Source organism: Salvelinus fontinalis, chromosome 1 (assembly GCF_029448725.1).
Source record: "Salvelinus fontinalis isolate EN_2023a chromosome 1, ASM2944872v1, whole genome shotgun sequence".
NCBI classification, from domain to species: Eukaryota; Metazoa; Chordata; class Actinopteri; order Salmoniformes; family Salmonidae; genus Salvelinus; species Salvelinus fontinalis.
In genome coordinates, this window is record NC_074665.1 from 28,647,079 (window position 1) to 28,667,500 (window position 20,422).

Below are 20,422 nucleotides of genomic sequence, written 5' to 3' on the forward strand. Positions count from 1 at the left end.
TCTTGTTTGAATTTAATGTCACATCTAGTGTTCTTGTCTCTAACTGTTCTGCACTTTGTCATGTATTTTTACATTTTATGTGGACCCCAGGAAGAGTAGCTGCAGCATGTGCAGTAGCTATGAGGGTCCTAATAAACAAAACGTAACTCTATAAATTATTGACTTATAAACGGTTATTTATTGTCTGATGTTATACACATTCTCCTAAGACTGACTTGATATTTACTATAAATGCTTGTGGTGACCAAGCCGTAGTGTAGAGTCATTGACAGTACAGTAGTCCTTACCTCGTGGGACAGGTAGAAGGCAGCGATCCCCAGGGGCCAGAAGCAGCACACCATGGAGAAGACGCTCAGGCCCAAGTGGTCTCTCGGTGGCATCATGAGGAAGTTGTCCTCACTCTCCGAGTCGCTCGAGTACTCGCTCTGTGAAAGCACAAAGAGTTTTAATACTTTGAGTGAATACTGCATGTCAAGAAAGGAGAGAGGTCTACAGAAGACTGCACTGTAGCACAGCATAGGGTGGCCTTGCTAATGTTTCGTTTAAATGATTTTCTGTCTTTATAGACTACAGATGACCTCTTGTTTTCCTCACCTCAGCACAGGTTTGTAAATACACTGACAGCTTGCACAGCTGGGCTCTCTAGCAGTCGATTTGCACCGGGAGGGCCCTGTACATATGTTCACCCAGACAGGGGCACGACTAGCCATGCCAGCTGGACAATAATGGGCAAAAAACAACCCACCACTTCACTCTCTCTCACTCTCTGCGACACAGTGCCTTCAGAAAGTATTCACACCCCTTGACTTTTTACTATTTTTTTGTGTTACAGCCTGAATTTAATAATAATAATCATGTTTAATATTATTTTTTAATGACTACCTCATCTCTGTACCCCACACAGACAATTATCTCTAAGGTCCCTCAGTCGAACAGTGAAGTTGAACCACAGATTAAACCACAAAGACTAGAGGTTTTCTAATCCCTCGCAAAGAAGGTCAGCTATTGGTAGATGGGTAAAAAAATCCGACATTGAGTATCCTTTTGAGCATGCTGAAGTTATTAATTATGCTTTGGATGGTGTATCAATAAACCCAGTTACTACAAAGATACAGGCGTCCTTCCTAACTCAGTTGCCAGAGAGGAAGGAAACCGCTCAGAGATTTTACCATGAGGCCAATGGTGAATTTAAAATAGTTTAATGGCTGTGGCAGGAGAAAACTGAGGATGGATCAACAACATTAACCTAAGAAACAGAGTGAAAAGAAGGAAGTCTGTACAGAGCAAAAAATATTCCAAAACATGCATCCTGTTTGCAATAAGGCACTAAAGGAAAACTGCAAAAAATGTGGCAAAGAAATTAGCTTTATGTCCTGAATACAAAGTGTTATGTTTGGGGGAAATCCAACCCAACACATCCCTCACTGAGCATCACTCTTTATATTTTCAAGCATTGTGGTGACTGCATATTGTTATGGGTATGCTTGTCATCGGCAAGGAATAGGGAGTTTTTTTAGGATAAAAAGAAATGGAATAGAGCTAAGCACAGGCAAAATCCTAGAGGAAAACCTGTTTCAGTTTGCTTTCCAACAGACATTGGAAGATAAATTCACCCTTCAGCATGACAATAACCTAAAACACAAGGCAAATATACACTGAAGTTGCTTACCAAGATGACATTGAATGTTCCTGAGTGGCCTAGTTAAATTTTACTTAAGTCGTCTTTAAAATATATGGCAAGATTTGAAAATGGCTGTCTAGCGATGATCAACAACCAACTTGACAGTGCTTGAATAATTTTTTAAATAATAATATGCAAATATTGTACAATCCAGGTGTTCAAAGTTCTTTGAGACTTCCCCAGAAAGACTCACAGTTGTAATCGCTGCCAAAGGTGATTCTAAAATGTATTGACTCAGGGGTGTGAATACTTACGTAAATTAAATATTTCATTTTGAAGAAATTTGAGAGAAAAAAAATCTACAAACATGTTTCAACTATTTCATTATGGGGTATCGTGTGAAGATTGAATATATTTTGAATTCAGGCTGTAAGTAGAGACATGCTTTATGGGCTTTAAAAAAAAAGTTGCTTTCCCCTTAATTTCCAACATGATCCACTAGGTTTGCTGCAGGTAGAAAGTTCTGGGAAATGTTATTTGAATTGTCTCCAGTCAATCAATCAATCAATGTCTGGTTGTGCATGTGTGTTTGGTGGGGGAATCGCCTAAGTCAGCGGCGGCGTACCTCTGTGACATTAATTGCACAAAGCCTATTATTTGTCAGGGAATACTATTTGTAGTTCAGTGATTCTAAACCTCACTTTGCTCAAGCTGATCCTTTCCAACGGACTAGTAAGTTGTAGCTAAAAATGGGTCAGTTAGGGGCAGTTAAAGGGGAGAGTCAATGCAAAATACTTCCATGGTTGGTTTCACTGACTCATGCTGGAAATACTGGTGAAAGCAAAGTGCCCAAAAAAAGTCAAAAAAAGCATGGCCCTAATTATGAGGACATTCTTGTCCTGGAGGGTGGATTAGCAGGACACGACAAGAAATCATTGCACCTCTTCAGAACTCTAGCTAATTAACTTCAGATGGATTCTGAGCAAGACGCCAAAAAATGTAATTCACAAATCTCATTCCAGACACAGTGCCTACATCCGACGGTAATGGAGTCAGAAATGTGGCTGCATAATAGAAGAGTCAAATGCTCCATTAACTAGATTCTGAGACACACTTCAATGTTCTATGAAAATATCAGAGTACACAGTAAATGATATATGATAATTGAAGGGACTTAGTAACTTAGACAGCCTATGTAAATTTGGAAGGCTTAGACATGTTTTACCCCACAAGAACTGTAAGAACATTGTAAAGGGCAGTCCAATAACATAAACCCACGGGAATCATGTTACATATGCGGTACAGTATTTGTTATTCATTTTAAGGATAGTAATCCACAATAATTATTCTGTGGGCACCTCATACAGTTGAAGTCAGAAGTTTACATACACCTTAGCCAAATACATTTAAACTCAGTTTTTCACAATTCCTGACATTTAATCCTAGTAAATATTCCCTGTCTTAGGTCAGTTAGGATCGCCACTTTATTTTAAGAACGTGAAATGTCAGAATAATAGTAGAGAGAATGATTTATTTCAGCTTTTATTTCTTTCATCACATTCCCAGGAGGTCAGATGTTTACATACTGTCACGTTCCTGACCTGTTTTCTGTTGTTTTTTATGTGTGTGATGGTCAGGGCGTGAGTTTTGGGTGGGCAGTCTATGTTTTCCGTTTCTATGTTGGTTTTGGGTTGCCTGGTATGGCTCTTGATTAGAGGCAGGTGTTTTGCGTTTTCCTCTAATTGAGAGTCATATGAAGGTAGGGTGTTCTCACTGTTTGTTTGTGGGTGATTGTCACTGTGTCTGTGTTTGTTGCACCACACGGTACTGTCTCGTCTCGTTCGGTCGGTCGGTCGGTCGGTCGGTCGGTCGGTCGGTCGGTCGGTCGTTCCTGTTTATGTGTTCCTCGTTTCATGTAAGTTCATAGTTTAGGTCTGTCTAGTTCGTTTTGTTGTTTTGTATAATTATTCAAGTGTTCTTCGTGTGTTTAGTTTCGTCTTGTTAAATAAAGTTCATTATGTATTCACAACCCGCTGCGCCTTGGTCAACTCACTCACCGAGAGAGAGCCGTTACACATACACTCAATTAGTATTTGGTGGCATTGCTTTTAAATTGTTTAACTTGGGTGAAACTTTTCGGGTAGCCTTCCACAAGCTTCCCACAATAAGTTGGTTGCATTTTGGCCCATTCCTCCAGACAGAGCGGTTGTAACTGAGTCAGGTTTGTAGGCCTCCTTGCTCGCACACACTTTTTCAGGTCTGCCCACAAATGTTCTATAGGATTGAGGTCAGGGCTTTGTGATGGCCACTCCAATAGCTTGACTTTGTTGTCCTTAAGCCATTTTTACACAACTTTGGAAGTATGCTTGGGGTCAATGTCCATTTGGAAGACCTGTTTGCGACCAAGCTTTAACTTCCTGACTGATGTCTTGAGATGTTGCTTCAATATATCCACATAATTTTCTCCTCCTGATGCCATCTATTTTGTGAAGTGCACCAGTCCCTCCTGCAGCAAAGCACCCCCACAACAGGATGCTGCCACCCCTGTGCTTCACGGTTGAGATGGTGTTCTTCGGCTTGCAAGCCTCCCCCTTTTTCCTCCAAACATAATGATGGTCATTATGGCCAAACAGTTATATTTTTGTTTCATCAGACCAGAGGACATTTCTCCAAAAAGTACCATCTTTGTCCCTATGTGCAGTTGCAAACCGTAGTCTGGCTTTTTTATGGCGGTTTTGGAGCAGTGACTTCTTTCGTGCTGCGCGGCCTCTCAGATTATGGCGATATAGGACTCGTTTTACTGTGGATATAGATACTTTGTACCTGTTTTCTTCCAGCATCTTCACAAGGTCCTTTGCTGTTGTTCTAGGATTGATTTGCACTTTTCGCACCAAAGTACGATTATCTCTAGGAGACAGAACGCGTCTCCTTCCTGAGCGGTATGACGGCTGCGTGGTCCCATGGTGTTTATACTTGCGTACTATTGTTTGTACAGATGAATGTGGTACCTTCAGGTTTTTGGAAATTTCTCCCAAGGATGAACCAGACTTTTGGAGGTCTACATTTTTTCTTCTGAGGTCTTGGCTGATTTCTTTTGATTTTCCCATGATGTCAAGCAAAGAGGCACTGAGTTCGGAGGTAGGCTGTGAAATGCCAAAACTAAAGTTTGTTTAACAAGAAATTGTGGAGTGGTTGAAAAACGAGTTTTAATGACTCCAACCTAAGTGTATGTAACCTTCTGACTTCAACTGTATATTATTACATTGCTGTGTATTTCAAAGAACCCACGTTGAGAATGCGCAGAGCTAATTTTGTACTGAATAAGGGCCAAATGAAGAAGGGGAGTTTTTTTTGCTTTCTCTAAAGTATTACAACATACCGTAATAAAGATCTTATTAACTCAAATAAAGAATGCGCTATAAAAAGGGTGTTCACCTTGACTGCTCCAGTGACAACCACCAGAAACCATGGCAATACCAGAAACTAACAGTTTAGTGTTGACCTGTAAACATTTAGTATATAAATAACTAGTCTTTGAAGGTCACAAACACAGGAATAGGGAAATGATATATCCACAAGATAGCCACCTGAGCCCACATACAGTACATGTCTTCTCCTGCCTGGTTTGTCCAGAAGCCTCCTGAGCAGGGTAATGCCTGGGCTGTGCTACACCTGAATCAGAACAGTTGGCAGAGACAGTCAGACGCAGGAGATACCCAGTGGTTCAGACTGCCTCTCCCTTTTCCTCCTATTTCTCTCCTTTTCCCCTCTCCTCTATCATCTCTCCTCCCCTGTCTCCTTTCACCATATCATCTTCTTTCCCCTCTCTCCATTCTAGCCTCTTTGAATTCTCAACAGAGCCTCTTTCATGCTGAGGCAGCCTTTGAAAAGCCTGATATTTATCAGATCTCAAGCATAAAACGTTGCTCTCAGTGAACAGCTTCAAGGACCCAAGTGATCTTCGTCCTTCAGACAAAAACTTTTGAAATCCATCTGGTCCATTTGTATTTGGCTCTAAATGCAATAATAGAAACATATATAGAAAACTTCTAACCATACAGAAATACAATCATGTGTTTCATACATATACCATCCCTTAAAATGTTTACATTCTAATGTGTTATGATAAAAGACAGCGCCCCCGAGCCTTACCTCCAGCTCTTGGAACTCATCATCATCGTCAATGTCATAAGACAGGGTCTGGATCTTTGCATCCTCCACAGACAGTTCCAGGAACTTTCCATCGGCAAGCATCAGCCCATCCTTGGAGGCAGCAGAGGAGCCGGATGCAAAGTCCTCTATGAAGGTGGTCTCACAGCAATCCCCGACTCCTCCATCCCCCCAGGCCCGCAGCATGTTTTCAGAGTACAGGATCAGGTTGGGCCTGAAGCGGGGGTCCATGCCCTGGGGCAGAGTGCTGGGGTTGAGCAGCTGTGGGGGTCCCCCTCCTCCGCCCACCCCCTGACCATTCTGCTCCTGCTGAGGGGACAGGTTGACCACCATGTGACCCTGGTACTGGGGGGCCGAGTACACCGACACCAGCCCTTCCTTAGTCTCTACCATCAAGCTGCGGGTGTTGATCAGACCGTTGTGCTTGCAGGAGGCCAGCCCTGCATTCCTTCCTCTCCCGATTGGAGAAGTCGTCCGCTGGGTGGGGGGCTCAGCCTCCACAGCCTGGCTGGAGCCCGACCCCGCTCCCTGTCCTGGTCCACTCTCCATCCTGCCTTAGAGAGCTGGATTGTTTGATCAAATCCCCTCCTCTTTAAAGGCCTCTCTCATAGGGGCCTTGGGTTGGGGAAGGCATGGGATGGTAGGCTGCACTCTCCTGTGGGAGGTCATATTAAAATGGTTTAGCAGATAAAAAGGTATTTTGTATTCAATTTGCCTTGTTTGTTTTCATCAAAAGCAGTATAAACCCAGACAAAGCTTTAAACCTTTCATACTTCCTCTATTTAGGTTACTGAATTGGTATTTCAAATGAGGAAAAACTATTTTTTAAATCAGCGTTGGGCTTTCTGCCTATTTTCATGTAGTCTTGCACATGTAAATGTATTTTTAATTGTGTTGATTTATTTTGGTGGATCCAGCTCAGTCAGAAACATGGCCAGGTAGAGGGTTTAAGAAAAAGTGAAGAGGAGTGTTTTGTCAATTAACATCCACCATCTCTGTGAAGATTTAATGGCACAGCTGCTAGTTACAAAACATAAACCCTGCCAAGCATTAAATCCCAAGGTGTTCGTTGCTGCCTAAGGCACTTCTAACTCCCAACCTACATCACTTTGCCTTTTATCTGGTGGGGTATGTACCAACAAATGCATTTTGTTGGCAAACACACACATGCCCGCATGCACATACACACACAAAAACACACACATGCACAGCACACACGCCTCACCCTCGATCCCTCTCTCAGCCTGCAAGGTTTTGGTTCTCAACCATGCAAATGTAGTCCCTGCATATGCAGTAACGTTTCATGTCAGAGCCATTGATAATCTATCGGCATGCTCTACCTTGCCAAGGCCTGGAATGAAAAGGCAATTTTTGCTAGGTTCAGCAGTAAACTCTGTGTGCAGGATGAGAAACGGGCCACTGCAGGGGAGGCTCTAATGGACATGACATCCTGGTCAGTTTTTGAGTGTATTGCCACAGACTGTGAGAACAGATTCCCGTGCAGAACCCTGTGACCAATTAAACGCCTCACTGAATGTGGGAGGTATTGGGACTCCCTTGGCTTAATTTCAATTCTTTATTTGTTTGCTTTTCGTCTTTTGCTGAAGAGTTCAATGACCTGCTTTGCATTCATGGCCTCAGGGAAAGTTAACCAACAGCTTTAAAGCATGTTCTTGCTTTAATTAGCTAATTAAAGGCTCCAGTGGAATTAAAATGGACTGCCACTGTTCCCTTTCTGTCACCTTCAATGCTCAAAGCTAATGTCAAAGCTAAAGCCTATTGGAGGGATAGTCCTTCAACTGTTCAACATTGCAATCTCTATTTACATTATGAGAATATCTAGCTGGTCACGTTTTGGCTCAGTGGCAGTCACAACACAGTGCTATCTCTGAGCATATGACCATAATTGGTCCTCACAAGACCAAGCTTTAAAAAGCTTAACTCAGCCCTGAGCCTCTGAAACCATTGGAGTACATAACGTGCCTTGCAATACAGACAATAAGGGGACAGTCATTCTCCTGAAAAGATACTAGATGGGCCACTTTGAAAGGGACTATATCTCCCTGTTGACAAGAAGTCAATGAATTGAGAATGTGAAATGAAGTGACAATTGGTCCCCCCTTGCAACACTAAAATACAATGGAAACAGTGAAGATCATGTTTCCATACATTCCAATGACCTCTATAGAATTATTTTTTTTTTATACAGAAAAGTATATGTTTGGAAGCTATCAATCAGGCCAGATAATGTTTACGTTTTCAAATAATGAGTGTTAGGGTAGCCTACCAGTCGACAACTTAACTTTCCATGAAAGCAATATACAGTATCTCAGTTTGTGGGTTATGTGCAGCGGGCAACATAGCCGGGCTAAGGGTTGGCCAATTTCCTTGAATTTTCATAGTAAACATAGTGCATGCAATGCTGGTTCAGTAAAATAAACTAGTCCATTTGAATGAATTAGAGTGTAAACTAATCCAAGTGTTGGACATGACACATGATGAATGGAGAAGTAGGCTAAAACATGGTCAGCACCGGAACAAAATAGCCGCACGAAGTCTCCTCCGGTGAATGGAGGAGCTATCCACGGTGCTGTCCTTCAATGTCCTTTGTTTACCTTGTTTGTAATGAGTACCGGACGGTCGTCAGGGCCCAGACATCCATCACTCGTCTTGAAACAAAATCAGTCTTATTTGATATCCAGCCCACGCGGAAATGCGGCAATATCGTTGATGTTATTGTGGCACGTGAAGCATATGTATTAAAAAAAGCTAGTAGCCTACCCTTTTGGTAAATGTATCTGCATCGCCCCAAAAAAACGAATCAATGAAAATACCAACTGGGCAAAAACTGGTTGCATCAACGTTGTTTCCACGTAATTTCAAAAACAACAAAAATACATCTGGATTTGCAAAAAGTAATCAACATAAGGGAATGTCGTCTTTTTTTCACCCAACCTTTAACCTAAATCCAGTGACATAGTGAAATGTTTGTTGAATTCACATTAGTTTACATCTCAACCTAATGTAAATCAAAACTAGACGTTTAAATGACTTATTTTCCCAGTGGCTAACTAACATTTATAGGCTTGCTTGTGTTCTTCGCAGTCTCCTCAATTCTTTAAAACCCAATGTCGTGAATAAAATGGACAAATGTAGGTTATACTTATATTTGAATTGTGAATAATTTACGAAGACAGTGTTATTTGGTTATGCGCTGGTGTCATCTTTGTAGTGTCATCTTGGTGCAATCATTCATTGCTGTAACCTACATGTTCGTGATCTGACTGGCAAGGCATTCACACACACTTACCTTCCAAGGTGAAAGGGCGTTCTGCGGCGAATAGGCTGGATCCCGTGGGAAACATAAGTGGACAGAGGGTTTATCAATCCGTCAGGGCTCGTTCCCTTTCTCTGGTAATTCTCTACAAGCTAACCCATATACATCTAGCCAGAACTCCGAGTCTCCGCCTAATCTGGCCAAAAGTGTTAAACCCAAGCCCCAACAGTCCGATTTCCACCCTCCAAAAAGCAGAGCAAAAAAACATCAGTCAATTACACTTTTCTTTTGTGTGCCTGCAATGGGGGTGTTGCAGTTGGCTTCTGCTCAGACTGGATGAATCCAGCGGGGAAAAGATGCAGCAGCATACAAGCAACACAAGCTACAGACATACCACAAGAGCATTTTACTTGTGAAGCGAATGCAGCTGCACTGTGCTTTGTATGTGAAAGTGTCGAATAGCAACCGTTCAGACCTTACCTAGGCTATCAGTCTAGTGTTGGATGAAGGTTCCAAGCAAAATGGGACAGTTTACCCCATGGTCCTAAAGAATGCGGGGTCTTTCAACTCGTTTTCATACTTTTTCATGCAGAAATATAAGGCTTTTGAAGAGGATTACATTATCAATGAACCATCAATATCAATGAACCATGGTTTAGTAACCCATCTGCTACTATTATATTAGGTAAATCCTATACCTCATTTTATATTGACAAATATGACAATGTAATGTTGTGGTTGTTGAAGGAAGCATTATTGACCTCAGTTTATTGCTTGCTGTTGCTTGTCATATCAAATAATCGGATGCTGCCCCCAGGTGTATATGTGCTTGAACAACAAGAGGTGCTACTTTAAATATTACTGAATTTCTTGTTGAACAGAAATTCAATTCAAAGAATGAATAATTTTTGCATATAGTCTTTTGACATCTAGAAGACAACATATTTCAGCACTAGACAGCTCCATTTTACAGATAAAATAGATTATGAACTAAGCTAAGCAAAAAAAGAAAAATCATCATGAGTGATTATGAAATCGTGTAAACATCCTGATTGAAGTGTGACCAATCAGCTTCAAATATCAGCTTGTTTGATTTTGCTGATTTATTCTAATCAAATGCTTTCCTTCAAGATCTACATGCATGCATGAGCTTGTTGTAATGTATTCATGTTTTCTAAAATGTTGTTGTGTTAGAGCCTGAATTTAAAATAGATTGATTACATTTAGTTTTTACTTGTCACTGGCCTACACACAATACCCCATAATGTCAAAGTGGAATGATATTGTCATGGCGAGCCTAAATAAAAAATGTCTTAACAAGTCTCATAAGTTGCATGGACTCACTCTGTGTGGAATAATAATGTTTAACATGATTTTTAAATGACTACCTCATCTCTGTACCCCACACATACAGTTATCTGTAAGGTCCCTCAGTCGAGCAGTGAATTTCAAACACAGATTTAACCATAACGACCAGGGAGTTTTTCCAATGCCTCACAAAGAAGGGCATCTGTTGGTAGATATATCATTTGAGCATGGTGAAGTTATAAATTACACTTTGGATGGTGTATCAATACACCCAGTCACTACAAAGATACAGGCGTCCTTCCTAACTCAGTTGCCGGAGAGGAAGGAAACTGCTCAGGGTGTCAGAGTCGTGTGTGTATAGGTGGCAGGGAAGTCAGGCGCAGGAGAATCAAACTTAATGAAATGGAGTTGTTTAATAACTGTAAACAAAACATAACTCCAAAATTATGAATAAAAATAAAACAAAGTGGGTACGAGGACCCATCGCGCACCAATACAAACAACAAGAAATCTGAATTACAAAAAATCTCTGACAAAGACATGAGGGGAAACAGAGGGTTAAATACACAACATGTAATGAATGGGATTGAAACCAGGTGTGTAGGAAGACAAGACAAAACCAATGGAAAATGAAAAATGGATCAATGATGGCTAGAAGACCGGTGACGTCGAATGGCGAGCACCCCCCGAACAAGGAGAGGCTTCGACTTCGGCAGACGTCGTGACACAGGGATTTCACCATGAGGCCAATGGTGAGTTTAAAACAGTTACAGAGTGTAATGGCTGTGATAGGAGAAAACTGAGGATGGATCAAAAACATTGTAATTACTCCACAATACTAACCTTATTGACAAAGTGAAAAGAATGAAGTATGTACAGAATACAAATATTCCAAAACATGTACAATGTTTGCAACAAGGCACTAAAGCAATACTGCAAAAAACGTGGCCAAGCAATTACCTTTTTGTCCTGAATACAAAGTGTTATGTTTGGGGCAAATCCAATACAACACATTACTGAGTACCACTCTCCATATTTTCAAGCATAGTGGTGGCTGCATCATGTTATGGGTATGCTTGTCATCGGTAAGGACTGGGTAGGATAAAAAATAAATGGAATGGAGCTAAGCACAGGTAAAATCCTGGAGGAAAATCTGGTTCGGCCTGCTTTCCACCAGACACTGGGAGATGAATTCACCTTTCAGCAGGACAATAACCTAAAACACAAGGCCAAATCTACACTGGAGTTGCTTACCAAGAAGAAAGTGAATGTTCCTGAGTGGCCGAGTTACAATTTTGCCTTAAATCTACTTTAAAATCTATGGACAGACCTGAAAATTGTTGTCTACCAATGATCAACAACCAATTTGACAGAGCTTGAAGAATTTTGAAAAGAATAATGGGCAAATGTTGCACAATCCAGGTGTGGAAAGCTCTTGGAGACTTACCCTGAGACTCACAGCTGTAATTGCTGCCAAAGGTGCTTCTCGGTATTGACTCATGGGTGTGAATACATAGGTAAATTAGATATTTCTGTATTTCATTTTCAATAAATTAGCAAACTTTCTAAAAACATGTTTTCACTTTGCCATTATGTAGTATTTTGTGTAGATGGGTGAGAAAACAAATATAGTTAATACATTTTAAATTCAGGCTGTAACCACAAAATGTGGAAATAGTCAAGGGGCGTGAATACTTTCTGAATGCACTGTACAGTACATGCATAGGTCACCACCTACTATATGTACTTCTTACCATTGAGCTATGCCCTAACCCAAATCCCCTTTAGAGTATGTCTGGATGATTCTCCATATTCTGACATGACAAAAAGGTCTTAGTGCCACCAGAAATTGATAATCACTCTTATTTGTACTAAATAACAATTGTTATTGTTGCTAGTGAATTTATTGTAGAGGTTGTGTACACCCATTAAAGGGCAGCAAGCACTAGGGAAGCTATGTATGTCACCATTAACTGATAGAACAAGAGATCAGAAATTCTGGAATGCATCAAGCTGCAGATTGTGTGCACTGAAGGCATGTGTGTGTCTCAGATGTGTTTATATTTTTGTGAACAATGGTTTTTATTGGGTCACATCAGAGGATGGTTGCCAAGATGTCGCTGACAGACACGGTTGCACTGTTTTGAGCTCCTACCCAACATTGCAGGATTTAGTTTTTTTTGTGATACTTTTTACATTATTTGCTCGGAACGTTTCTAGTATTATTACCTATAGCTGAAAATAACTTTGGGATATTAGATCGGTGTTCACTCACCAGAAATTCAACTAGACATTCGACTTCCCTGGCCTGGAACCTTTGTTTGAACTTCCAGAGGCTGCCCCATTCATCCCGGGTGCTAAACCAAAACGTTGACAAAGGAGAAGAGGGAGGAGAAGTGGGGTTCTAGTCATACTCAGGTGGCAAACAAACCATCCACCACTTACGAGTAAATTACTCACTAACGTTCAGTACCTGGGCAATAAGTAGACGAGGTCAAGGCGAGGGTCTCCTTCCAGAGAGACATAAAGGACTGTAACAAACTCTGTTTTACGGAATCATGGCTCTCTCCGTGAAACACAGAGGTAGAGGGGTATTTGTAATGATTAACAACTCATGGTGTGATTGTGGTAACGTACAGGAAGTCCTTGTTCTCCTGATCTGGAATACCTCACCATCAAATGCTGACCGCATTACCACTGGCGTGTATATCCCCCCCCAAGGCGACACCGCAATGGCTCTCAAGGAACTACACTGCACTTTGTGCAAACTGGAAACCGCATATCCTGACGCAGCATTTATTGTAGCTGGGGAATATCATTTTAAAATATCTTCTGAAACGCTCCTGAAATTCTATCAACACATCTCCTGTGCTACACGCAGAGAGAACACGCTTGAAAAAATACCTTCCAGGACAGACTACATGGCCCTCCCTCCCCCGCCCTCCCTTTGAAAATCAGCTAAACTGAAAGCGCGAACCACCACATTTAACCATGGCAAGGTGACTGGGAACATGGACGTGTACAAAAAGACCAGCTATGACCTCCGTCAGGCAATCAAAGAAGCAAAACGATAGTACAGGGACCAAGTGGAGTCACAATTCAACGGCTCAGACATGAGACGCATGTGGCAGGGGCTCCAGACAATCACAGATTATAAAGGGAAAGCCAGCCACGTCGCGGACGCAGACACCTCGCTCCCGGACAGGCTAAACACATTCTTTGTCCGCTTTGAGGAAAACAACACAGAGCCATCGATGTGGGCCCCCAGCACTCATGAGGACTGCGTGCTCCTGATCTTCGAGGCCGACGTGAGTAAGACATTTAAGTGTGTTAAACCTCACAAGGCTGCCGGCCCAGATGGCATCCCAAGCCGCGTCCTCAGAGCATGTGCAGACCAGCTGGCTGGAGTGTTTACAAACAAATTCAATCTCTCCCTATCCCAATCCATTGTCCCCACTTACTTCAAAATGTCCACCATTGTTCATGTACCCAAGAAAGCGGACACTGAATTAAATGACTATCACTGTGTAGCACTCACTTCTGTCATCATTAAGTGCTTTGAGAGGATAGTTAAGGCTCATTTCACCTACAACTTACCCGACACCCTAGACCCACTATAATTTGCGTAGCACCCCAACAGATCCACGATGACACAATCACCATTGCACTGCACACTGCCCTATTCCACCTAGACAAGAGGAATACCTATGTAAGAATGCTGTTAATCTACTACAGCTCAGCCTACAACACCATAGTGCCCTTCAAACTCATCACTAAGCTCAGGGCCCTGGGACTAAAATCCTCCCTTTGCAACTGGGTCCTAGACTTCCTGATGAGCCAACCCCAGGTGGTGAAGGTAGGCAACAACACCTCCGCCACGCTGATCCTCAACACGGGGCCCCACAGGGGTGCGTGCTCAGCCCCCTCCGGTACTCCCTGTTCACCCATGACTGCGTGGTCACGTACAGCTTCAACTCAGTCATGAAGTTTGCTGACGACACAACAGTGGTAGGCCTGATTACCAACAACGACGAGACAGTCTACAGGAAGAAGGTGAGAGCCCTGGTGGAGTGGTGCCAGGAAAATAACCTCTCCCTCAACGTCAACAAAAGGAAGGAGCTGATTGTGGACAAAAGAAGACAATAGAGAGAGCACGCCCCTGTCGTGTCTGGACTATCATTAAATGTGAATACTTATAAATATAAAATCAGTTCTCTAGGTTGAATTATTATGTGATTAAACTAATCATGTAAACATGAATTAACTGGGAAGTCGGGGCACCACTGAAAATGTTGAGATTTACAGAGTTATAATATTCCGAATCTGACTCTTCAGATATTTTAATATCTGATCAATTAGTCTTCTATTAATGAGTTATTATTATTACCTCATCAGTTCTCATTACAGAAAGTCACAAACTCTTGGATATCTGCATGAACCCTAGCCTAAATCATGAATTAGCGATATACAAATTGGCTTAATTATTTATTTACTAATTAACTAAATGATCACACATATTTACATAACAAACAGTAGATATTTGGGTTACTACATGATACAAAGAAAAAGTCCCTAGCGGACGATGCCGATATGATGGCTTGGTAGACAAAGGAAAGGGGTGGGGACTGAGAAAGAGCGGGAAAGATAAAATGGATTCACTACACACAGCGGATAATTATATTCACTGAAATGCTAATCGATTGCACATGAACCGTCGCTCATTCGAGAATAATTGCAATGCATATATTTACACCCGTATGTCTGTCCATCTGCTGGAGAGTCAGTTCATCTGAGAGTCACTGAGAGTCACATACATTTACATTTTACATTTTAGTCATTTAGCAGACGCTCTTATCCAGAGCGACTTACAGTAGAGTGCATACATTTTTTTACATTTTTTTTTTTTTTTACATACTGAGACAAGGATATCCCTACCGGCCAAACCCACCCTAACCCGGACGACGCTAGGCCAATTGTGCGTCGCCCCACGGACCTCCCGATTGCGGCTGGCTGCGACAGAGCCTGGGCGCCTGGGCGCGAACCCAGCCCAGCCTGGGCGCGAACCCAGAGACTCTGGTGGCGCAGCTAGACCACTGCGCCACCCGGGAGACATCCCCAGTCCCAGTTATCTTCCCCAGAAGTCACAATGTCCTTTGTGGTTGTAGGTGGTTAGAATGGTTACTTCAGAGTACCATTCGGAAATGTTCTCATTGAATAGATGCTTCGGCGGTTGTCGGTTTTCTCGTTCTAGACTTACGTATTTTCTCGCCGCAGACTAGTAATTGTACGTCTTTGATTTGCTCTTATTCTGTAGTGATCGATAGTCTGAGTTGAACCATTTCCAGCTGTGTAGCCAAAACTACAGATGTATGGTCCAATGGTCTATAGAATTGTAGCCATTCCAAAGTGGGAACTCTGTCTCGGCGTTCTCTGACTTCCTGTACATTTTGTATGAAGTGGGTTTTATACTCTGTGGAAAAAGGGGCGGTTCTATGATGCCTCATGTGATGTCTGGGCTCACAGGGGTGTGGCCACTGACTAGTTAATCTTTATATGAAAATTCATACTCTCATTTAGAAGGTTAACATCACATTACATCTTTCACAAGTAGTTCCATGTTTAATCCCATACGTTTCATAATATTTAGATGTAAACCTGACAGCTGGTAAATGTACACTTTCAGAGATAGTCATGTGTGTTTCCTGTCCTTCATGAGATCACCAAATGAAACACACTCGTCATGACTGTCCCTTAATCGTCCCCGGACTATTCCCACATTCTCAAAAGTAGAAATATTGTTTAATTATCCCATTTTGGGGATTAGAAGTTTGACCAAGTCTCTCTCTGGGTCCCACAGTCACACATTGCTATCTCAATACTACTGACCCAGAAGCAGAGTATTTACGACTGTCATAAACTGTGGAGAAAGAGAAAGAGAGAGGCTGTGATCCTCCCCCCAGGGCACGTCATGCCACCCCCATCTACCTCAATTGGGCTGCAGTGGAGAGGGTCAAAAGCTTCATCAAGGACCTTAGCCACCCGAGCCACAGCCTGTTCACCCATGTTAGCATCTAGAAAGCAGAGACAGTACAGATGCATCAAAGCTGGGACTGACAGATTGATGAACAGCTTCTATTTCCAGGCCAACAGTCACCACTAGCCGGCCTTCAGCCAGTACCCTTCCCTGAACATTAGACACTGTCACTCGCCGGCTACCACCTGGTACTCTACCCTGCACCTTAGAGACTGCTGCCATATGAACATAGAGTAATTGAACACTGGTAAATGTAATAATGTTTACACACTGTTTTACCCTATTTATACAGTATATTCAGAAAGTATTTAGAGTCCTTGACTGTTTCTACATTTTGTTACGTTACAGCCTTATTCTAAAATGTATTAAATATTTCTTTCCCTCATCAATCTACACACAATACCCCATAATGACAAAGCAAAAACAGGTTTAGACATTTTTGCCAATGCATCAAAAATAAAAAACAGAAATACCTTATTTAAATAAGTATTCAGACCTTTTCCTCAGTATTTTGTTGAAGCACCTTTTGCATGACTATTCTAGTCATGGCTCATCCTATGTAACTACTGCTATACATACCTTTTCTATTCACATACTGTACATATTGTCTGTACACACCATTCACATACATATATACTGCATTAGTATTTCAGACTCTAGTCCAGAAGCTAATTTCCTGCAATTCTATTCATTTTGCAATGGGGTTTGCACTGTGTATTTAAATTCTGTATTCAACAGCTCATTCAATTTTTTCTACTACTGTACATTGCATTTTAGTTACAGTTTCTTGCGAAAGTATTCACCCCCTTGGCATTTTTCCTATTTTGTTGCCTTACAACCTGGAATTAAAATAGATTTTTGGGGGGTTTGTATCATTTGATTTACACAACATGCCAACCACTTTGAAGATGCAAAATATTTTTTCTTGTCAAACAAACAAGAAATAAGACAGAAAAACTGAAAACTTGAGTGTGCATAACTATTCACCCCCCCCCCCCCCCCTTTTGCAGCAATTACAGCTGCAAGTCTCTTGGGGTATGTCTCTATAAGCTTGGTACATCTAGCCATTGGGATTTTTGCTCATTATTCAAGGCAAAACGGCTCCAGCTCTTCAAGTAGGATGGATTCCGCTGGTGTACAGCAATCTTTATGTCATACCACAGATTCTCAATTGGATTGAGGTCTGGGATTTGACTAGGCCATTCCAAGACATTTACATGTTTCCCCTTAAACCACTTGAGTGTTGCTTTAGCAGTATGCTTAGGGTCATTGTCCTGCTGGAAGGTGAACCTCCATTCAAGTCTCAAATCTCTGGAAGACTGAAACAGGTTTGCCTCAAGAATTTCCCTGTATTTAGCGCCATCCATCATTCCATCAATTCTGACCCGTTTTCCAGTCCCTGCCGATGAAAAACATCCCCACATCATGATGCTGCCACCACCATGTTTTGTTGTGGGGATGGTGTTCTCGGGATGATGAGAGGTATTGGATTTGCACCAGACATAACATTTTCCTTGATGCCAAAAAGCTACATTTTAGTCTCATCTGACTAGAGTACCTTCTCCATATGTTTGGGGAGTCTCCCACATGGCTTTCGGCAACACAAACGTGTTTGCTTATTTTTTTCTTTAAGCAATGGCTTTTTTCTGGCCACTCTTCCATAAAGCCCAGCTCTGTGGAGTGTACGGCTTAAAGTGGTCCTATGGACAGATACTCCAATCTCTGCTGTGGAGCTTTGCAGCTCCTTTGGGGTTATCTTTGGTCTCTTTGTTGCCTCTGATGAATGCCCTCTTTGCCTGGTCTGTGAGTTTTGGTGGGCAGCCCTCTCTTGGCAGGTTTGTTGTGGTGCCATATTCTTTCCATTTTTTAATAATGGATTTAATGGTGCTCCGTGGGATGCTGAAAGTTTCGGATATTTTCTCATAACCTAACCCTGATCTGTTATCCTCTACAACTTTGACCCTGACCTGTTTGGAGAGCTCCTTGGTCTTCATGGTGTCACTTGCTTGGTGGTGCCCCTTGCTTAGTGGTGTTGCAGACTCTGGGTCCTTTCAGAACAGGCGTATATATACACTGAGATCATGTGACAGATCATTTGACACTTAGAGTGCAGACAGGTGGACTTTATTTAACAAATTACATGACTTCTGAAGGTAATTGGTTGCACCAGATCTTATTTAGGGGCTTCATAGCAAAGGGTGTGAATACACATGCACGGATCACTTTTCTGTTTTTAATTTTTTAGAAATGTTTTAAACATGTTATTTTGAAACATGTCACCCTGAGTGACATCAGCGGAGTCAGAGGTATGGCCATTGAGGCAAATGTAGTTTGTCCGGACAGTTACCATATGGTGGTGTTGCACTGGTTTTCCTATTTCAGACAGTCAAACCTATATTGATCAGGCCACACCCACCAAACGGGAGCAAGCGTAAATGCTGTTGAAGAACGGTGCACACCGTTTAGGGGAAACGTGTTTAGTACAAACCGTCAAGCATCGTAGCAAAAGATGAAGCGAACTGATGCCTCATTCACATCCTGTCGGGAACTCGTAATTTCGTCCTTCCCACTGGAAAAAATAAATGTGAACGTCCCTTCAACTCGTAATTACGACTAGGAAACTCAGGTATGATGTCTAGATCTGATGTTTCCCACATGCTGTACTCTGATGTCACGCAACACTGAAATGGCAACAAACTTGACTGCCATTTTGGATGTCAATGGTGAGAATGGTTCTTGAGTTCCTTCCTTGCTCCGAACACGTGAACGCTTCAAGTCGTTCCTCCGATCACTCCGACATGAAGTGAATGCAGAAGCAACACACCCCTGAAACTGGGTTAAGTGGGCGGGGCTACATAAGGTGAAAGTTACCAGGAAGTGACTGCCCCTCAACCCTGTAGCTTTTGAATTTTGACTTTGTGTTTGGTCTTCAATGGGGAAAAACGTAATGCAATGGTCTTTAAGCGCAAAAACATCATAAAAGGCATCTGGCAGAAGTAAATTAATTCACAAACACAAATATACACTCAAGGACAGTTTATTAGGTACACCCATCTAGTGCCAGGTCAGACCCCTCCTTTGCCTCCATGGATTCTACAAGGTGTCGGAAACGTTTCACAGACGATGTTGGTCCATGCTAAAGCGATGGCATTAGCAGTTGCTGCAGATTGGATGCTGGTACGTTCATGTTGCAAACAGCCAAATCCATCTCATCCCAAAGATGCTCTATTGGGTTTGGTCAGCAACAATGTTCAGATAAGCTGTGGTGTTCAATTGTTGCTCAGTTGGTATCAAGTGACCTAACGTGTGCCAGGAAAACATTCCCCACACCAGTACACCACCACCACCAGCCTGTACCTTTGACACCAGGCAGGATGGGTCCATGGACTCATGCTGCTAACACCAAATCCTGATTCTGCCATCAAGTCAAATACAACAAGTGTAGACTTTACCGTGAAATGCTTACTTACAAGCCCTTAACCAACAGTGCAGTTCAAGAAGAGTTAAGAAAATATTTACGAAGTAAAATAAAAAGTAATAAAAAAAAAAAGTTACACAATAAGAATAACGAGGCTATACACAGGGGGCACCGGTACGAGTCAGTGTGCGGGGGTACAGGCTAGTTGAGGTAATCTGTACATGTAGGTTGGGGCGAAGTGAAGATGCATAGATAACAAACGAACAGAGAGTAGCAGCAGTGTACAAAAGGGGGGGGGGGGGGGGTCAAAGTAAATTGTCTGGTGGTAATTTTATTAATTGTTCAGCAGTCTTATGGCTTGGGGGTAGAAGCTGTTGAGGAGCCTTTTGGTCTTAGACTTGGTGCTCCGGTACCGCTTGCAGTGCGGTAGCAGAGAAAACAGTCTATGTCTTGGGTGTCTGGAGTCTCTGACAATTTTATGGGCTATATACACTGCTCAAAAAAATAAAGGGAACACTTAAACAACACAATGTAACTCCAAGTCAATCACACTACTGTGAAATCAAACTGTCCACTTAGGAAGCAACACTGATT

General features: G+C 42.1%; 1 protein-coding gene across 2 annotated transcripts in view; it reads right to left on the bottom strand.

Annotated features, from left to right (window-relative positions):
- The window catches only part of LOC129852322 (synapse differentiation-inducing gene protein 1), a 40,400-nt gene extending 30,807 nt beyond the window's left edge, over positions 1-9,593 (bottom strand). The window contains exons 1-3 of one of the 2 annotated variants that reach the window (XM_055918264.1): positions 9,102-9,593; positions 5,774-6,446; positions 288-425 (exon numbers count right to left, since the gene is read on the bottom strand). In XM_055918264.1, the coding sequence (XP_055774239.1) occupies positions 288-425; positions 5,774-6,340 (705 nt within the window). In that variant the 5' untranslated portion in view covers positions 6,341-6,446; positions 9,102-9,593. Of the gene's footprint in view, positions 1-287; positions 426-5,773; positions 6,447-8,406; positions 9,045-9,101 lie in introns of those variants that run through there. The other variant, XM_055918265.1, reaches the window with a different exon arrangement.
- Positions 9,594-20,422: the final 10,829 nt, after the last annotated feature.